Below are 5,626 nucleotides of genomic sequence, written 5' to 3'. Positions count from 1 at the left end.
ACATCTTCCTTGGCTGGATCGCAGGATCCTCAGCCATTTTATTTCTTTTCACCCCAATGTCCTGCCCAGTAACCAAGCCTTCCACACAGCTGCCTCATGTCTTCCACTTGCTGCTGTTCCTTTGAGATAACAAGGAATCCTCCGAACCCACTGTCCTTCAGAGGACCGGGCGGAGTTGGGGGGCTTGATGCACATCAGCCCGCGCAGAGCCCCGACCGGGGTCACAGTAAGCGCTAGAGCGGGGTTCTCTCCTGAGCCACGTCACAGGCAGATCTCACCGGGGGTCCTGAGAGGGGAGAGAGTGAGGGCGAATTGGCACTGCTGATGCGAGAAGGAATGACCCCCAGCCCACGGATCAGCTCTGGGATCAGACAATGGACCCCAGGTTCCTTCGGGCCACACTGAATCTGGGAAGGGCTGCCCCACGGGGGCTGAGGAATCAACAGGAAAGCACGGTCTTCATCATCGTTACAGCCTCAGTAAACATTAGTTCTGGAGCTTTCGCTGAAATATCCCTTGAAATCTGGGCCCAGTTTTCCTTTTTCTGGATCAAATACGGTTTTTGTTTGTTTGTCACTAGCTTCCCTCTGGATACACCTGGGTGAGGAGAGTGGCTGCTCTGTCTTTCACTAACTCATTGCTCTGTAGTTCAAGTTTGTTCAAGACAGCCTAAGAGTTTTGTGACCCTGTTTTCTCTTGAAGAACAGGGGTCACTGCAAGTCCAGGACTAGCCCCTGCTTATGGGGGATGTAAGAAACATGTGGGAAAAGCCAGTGAACGAAAGTTGGTTCTGACTGGTCAATCCATAAATACTTAGCACCAGTGTTTCTGGATGTATTGACACGCGATTGCTCCCGGGGGGAGTATGCCTTGCACCTGCTAGAAGATAGAAGAAGACATGGGGGTCTCTCAGCCAGAAATATCAATGGACTTATCAGTGTAAGGAACTGGCATTTCTCTTCAGGGGTAGAGCTGGCAGAGTCCAGGCACAGATGAGAGAGCCACTGGGTCTCAGAGACTCACCGTCTCCCCTACACAAATCACAGACTGAGAGATTTGCCCCTTCAGCGTGGCCACATCCACGCATAGACTGGCCCGGCTGAGCAGGACAGAGGCTGAATTACTGCTGCTGACTGTTGAGTAGAAATCTGAATCTGTGACCTCTCATGAACTGACAACCTGATATCAAAAAGCCAAGGGCACTTTAGATTCATTAACATTTCTAATGAGACGAGCAACTCTTAGTGGTAAACTCGGCAGCTGAGTAACAGGGTGACGGCACCGCAGCAGCAGAGAATCAAGGCACTGAGGTCAAAGCATTGCGCCAACACCCACCCGGGATGGGGTATAAAAGGGCCGGGAGGGAAGGGGGTGTCAGACTCAGTGGCCCGGCCTTTCCAGCTCTTCGGAACCTCCTGTGCAGCCTCACGCAGCAGCATGACCTCCTCGTACATGGGCTTATCCCACAGTCTGGGCGGTGCCATGCTCCCCGGACCAGGGAACGTCTGCCTCTCGCCCGCCGACCTTGCGGGCCCGCCTGGGGCAGACACGGCCTCCATGTGCCTACTGGCCAACCTGGCACACGCCAACCGGATCCGCGTGGGGTCCACCCCCCTGGGCCGACCCAGCCTCTGCCACCCCTCGAGCTGCCACAGCGCTTGCCCCCTGCCAGGCACCTGCAACATCCCTGGCAACATCGGCAGCTGCGGGGCCTGTGTGGAAGGCAGCCTGAACGGCCACGAGAAGGTGACCATGCAGTTCCTGAACGACCGCCTGGCCAACTACCTGGGGAAGGTGCGCCAGCTGGAGCGGGAGAACGCGGAGCTGGAGACCAAGATCCAGGAGTGGAGCAAGTGCCACGAGTCCACCCTGTGCCCCGACTACCAGTCCTACTTCCGCACCATCGAGGAGCTGCAGCAGAGGGTGGGGCCGGGTGGCCTGGGCGGGGGCTGGGGTGAGGAGGGCGGAAACACCCCAAAGTGGCAAGGGGCTGAGGGGCTTGGGTTCTCTGCGGCTTGAGTGTAGGCACCACACAGAGCTGGGTGCCCAGTAGGATGTTTTGTGTGAGCGCTGTCCTCCTGGTCTCCGCAGATCCTGTGCAGCAAGGCTGAGAATGCCAGGATGGTTGTCCAGATCGACAACGCCAAGCTGGCGGCGGACGACTTTAGAATCAAGTAAGTCAGGCTGGAAGGGGCTCTGAGTGGCCCTCTCTTCTATTTCCAAGTGTCCAGCATAGCACAGGCTTAGAGTAGGTGTACAAAAAACTACCGTGGACTAGAAATGAATGAATCGATGAATATCCATTCATTTTTTCCTCTCCAAACCATAATTTAACCAGTTACTAGAATTGATCTTTATATAGGATGGAAGAGAACAAGAAGATCAAAACAAGAAGAGGGAGTATAGTCTCAGTTTGTTAGGTCCCATGTAATTCTATTCCCATAACTACAGGATAAGAGGATGTTGTGCTAAAACCAGAAGCAAAATCAAGTTTTTGCAAGAATGAGCTTTTAGCGAACAGGTCATCGGTAGACTCACTCACTAACTCCTGGCCAAATCCATCAGAGGGAAGAAGTGTCATTGCAGTTCCTTTGTATTAAGCATTACAATCGAAGGAATGCAAAAGGCAGGAGCATGAGATATAATCAATCCAAGGTAACAGCAAACTCTAGGTCTGGCTGACTTACTTTGAAGCCTTTATTTTCCCTGGTGCTTTTTCATTCTCCATTATGGCAGAACGAATACTGCATTTGAGGTCTAAACATTTAGGTTGAGTCTAAGTGTTGGCCATTAATCAAGGTATATATAATCCGGGATAACCCACAGATTGTTTCTGAGCCTCCATTTCCTATCTAGTTAATGGGTATAATAACCCTTGTCCTGGCTATGAGCCCTCAGCTACAGGATCAAACACAGTGAAGATTGATCGAGTGAGCAAACAGGGTCAGGTTGGTGGAGGAGGTGCAGCTGGACATTCACCGAGGGAGGTGAAGGGGCTCTCCTTGCCTCTGTTGACCTTGACCTCCTGTGATGGAAGGCACGAGAGCGAGCACTCCCTGCGCGTGGTGGTGGAGGCCGACATGTGCGGGATGCACAAGCTGATGGATGACATGACCCTGGCCAAGGCTGACCTGGAGACCCAGCAGGAGTCCCTGAAGGAGGAGCAGCTCTCTCTCAAGAGCAACCATGAGCAGGTCTGGTCCTGGGGCTGCAGGCGCAAGGGGGTGGGGGGGTGTTGGGTAGAAAAGGCAACACCTCCCACCTCGTGGCTCCAGGTCAGAAACTGGGCTCAGTAGGCACTGGACTAGCAGAGTCAGAACTTGGGCTCAGTGGGCACTGGGCTAGCAGCTGAGTCTGGGTCTGACAGGCAGGAGGAGCCCGTGGGTTGTGGCTGAGGAGTTTCTAACCTCACAAGGTTTGCACTGTGACTTTCAGAAGGTCTCCAGATGGGTTCCCACCTGGGACCCTGGGCAAACTTTGCACATCAGGGTGTGTGGGGGGCTGCCCCCCATGCTGCTAGTCAGGAGAGGTGGAGGCTGCTCTGGCCAAAAGCTCCTTTGACACTTTGGGTGTGGGTCCTCCTGTGCCTGCAGGAAGTGAAAATTCTGAGGTCTCAGCTTGGAGACAAGCTGCGCATTGAGCTGGACACCGAGCCCAGCGTGGACCTGGTCAGGGTGCTGGAGGAGATGCGGTGCCAGTACGAGACCATGGTGGAGACCAACCGCCAGGACGTGGAGCAGTGGTTCCAGGCGCAGGTGAGGGGGCGCTCCCGTGAGGGCAGCAGGCAGGGGCCTGGCTTCCATGTGGGCAGGGGGTGACCCTGCCTGTGTGCCCTTGTGCTTCAGTCTGAAGGCATCAGCCTGCAGGCGACGTCCTGCTCCAAGGAGCTGCAGTGCTGCCAGTCGGAGATCCTGGAGCTGAAGTGCACAGTGAACGCCCTGGAGGTGGAGCGCCAAGCCCAGCACAACCTGGTAGGGTCTCCTTCCCCTCCCCGTGCTGCCACTGGCACACACCCTGGCCTGCTAGCATGTAACTTAGAAACCTCACTAGTCAGGTTCATTAACAGTAGTGAGAGTTCAGGAGCTGGGTCTGTCCCTAGGGGAGGTATCTTATAGTCTAGGTTAGTTTGACCCTGAAAACTGGTTCCTATAAATGTCATCTCCACTGCTTCAGAAGAAAGTATGGAAGTTCTGGCTCTAATTGCACAATGACTGCCTGATGTCAGTGTTGGGGTGAGCAAGGGGTGAACATGGCACCATTCTTCCAGTTAGATTTTTTGGTGAAATGTTATGGTCTCATAGCCTGTGATTTCTCTGCAGCTCTGGGAATGTCCTGTGTCTCCTGGGAATTTGCCCCAGGCCTGTGGAATTTGGCCATGATTTTCTTGGCTGAATAGTGGGGGCTCTGAGCACACTTACTCCATTATTTCCCATTGTAGAAAGACTGTCTGCAGAACTCTCTGTGTGAGGCTGAGGACCGCTTTGGCACGGAGCTGGCGCAGATGCAGAGCCTGATCAGCACCGTGGAGGAGCAGCTGGCCGAGATCAGGAGTGACCTGGAGCGGCAGAACCAGGAGTACCAGGTGCTTCTGGATGTCAAGGCCCGGCTGGAGTGTGAGATCAGTACATATCGGAATCTTCTGGAGAGCGAGGACTGCAAGTATGTGTGATCTAGGCAATTTATGGTTAAGTCACATAGCTGTCAGGTGGTTGGTCAGAGATAACTGAAGCATTGGAAGTAGAGCTCATGGGAAGGACCAGCCTCCCATGCATGCAGGCTCAGTACCTCCCTCACCAACTCTGGTGGGGCAGATCGTAACTGCTGATAGTGTCATGTAAATGATTTTGGGTCCCTAACTAAGCCAAGTGCCCCCACAGTTCTCTGGATGTGGGAAGACATAATGGAGATGGGGCCACTCATGTAGATTTTCTTGGGCTTTGTGTCTTGTTTGTAGCAGACCTGCCTTTTAGTCTTTTGTTCTTACCCATTGCGATGATGCAGAGAATGGGTAGCCTTGCAATTCCTGTGCCTAATGCTTCCCCCTCTCTCCCCCTGCAGACTCCCCTGCAATCCCTGCTCCACACCTCCCTCCTGCACCTTCCGTCCAAGCCGTCCCCCACCTGCCTGTGGGTGTCTGGCAGCTGGTGGCACCTGCACTGAGTGCAGAATCTGAAGGTCTGAGTCCCAGTGTAGGAGTCAAGGCTGGTGGCGCTGGGGCTGGGATTGCCCCCACCTCTCCTAGTCTTCCTTCCACTAAGGCCAAATCCATTGGAGGGATTTTCACTGAATCAAAGGGTGTCAGATACTTCGAAGCGGTGGCTTTCTGTATGTGCCTTAAGCTGTATTTCTCTTTTTAGTTGCGTTGTTATAATTGTCTTTCACTGAAGTTATTGTTTTTTCCCTGTGTCTCTTCTGGGGTTTGGTTTCTCCTCTAGTGCTTCAGCATCTCCTAAATTGTAACTGGGCTCTTGTATTAAATGGTCAATAAACCTCCTTCTGATCAAGTGCTGTCCTGCTGGTGTTTGTAGTATCTACGGTGTATAAAGAGCTTTGGTCCCCAGGACCATGGGTGTTACTGGCTCCAACATATCACTGCCAGGATCCTTCTGGGGCCCCAGGGTCTGTG

General features: G+C 53.5%; 1 protein-coding gene across 1 annotated transcript; it reads left to right on the top strand.

The window, feature by feature from the left end:
- Nucleotides 1–1,437: 1,437 nt before the first annotated feature.
- LOC119231592 (keratin, type I cuticular Ha8-like) lies at nt 1,438–5,173 on the top strand. The gene is made up of 7 exons (XM_037493295.1): nt 1,438–1,923; nt 2,092–2,174; nt 3,038–3,194; nt 3,594–3,755; nt 3,846–3,971; nt 4,439–4,659; nt 5,059–5,173. Exons 1-7 carry the CDS (start codon nt 1,438–1,440, stop codon nt 5,171–5,173), a joined length of 1,350 nt encoding a protein of 449 aa, XP_037349192.1.
- Nucleotides 5,174–5,626: the final 453 nt, after the last annotated feature.

The sequence above is a fragment of the Talpa occidentalis genome, unplaced genomic scaffold (assembly GCF_014898055.3).
Source record: "Talpa occidentalis isolate TD23 unplaced genomic scaffold, MPIMG_talOcc4v2.1 talOcc4.7, whole genome shotgun sequence".
NCBI lineage: Eukaryota > Metazoa > Chordata > Mammalia > Eulipotyphla > Talpidae > Talpa > Talpa occidentalis.
Note: the sequence above shows the minus strand (reverse complement) of the source record. Positions and strands in the feature narration are given on the sequence as shown.

Excerpts from the sequence above, each read along its gene's own strand:
- LOC119231592 (XM_037493295.1), top strand. The coding sequence starts at position 1,438 with ATGACCTCCTCGTACATGGGCTTATCCCACAGTCTGGGCGGTGCCATG. Across the intron at positions 3,195-3,593 it reads TCAAGAGCAACCATGAGCAG|GAAGTGAAAATTCTGAGGTC; the intron begins GTCTGGTCCTGG and ends CTGTGCCTGCAG. Across the intron at positions 3,972-4,438 it reads GCCAAGCCCAGCACAACCTG|AAAGACTGTCTGCAGAACTC; the intron begins GTAGGGTCTCCT and ends TTCCCATTGTAG.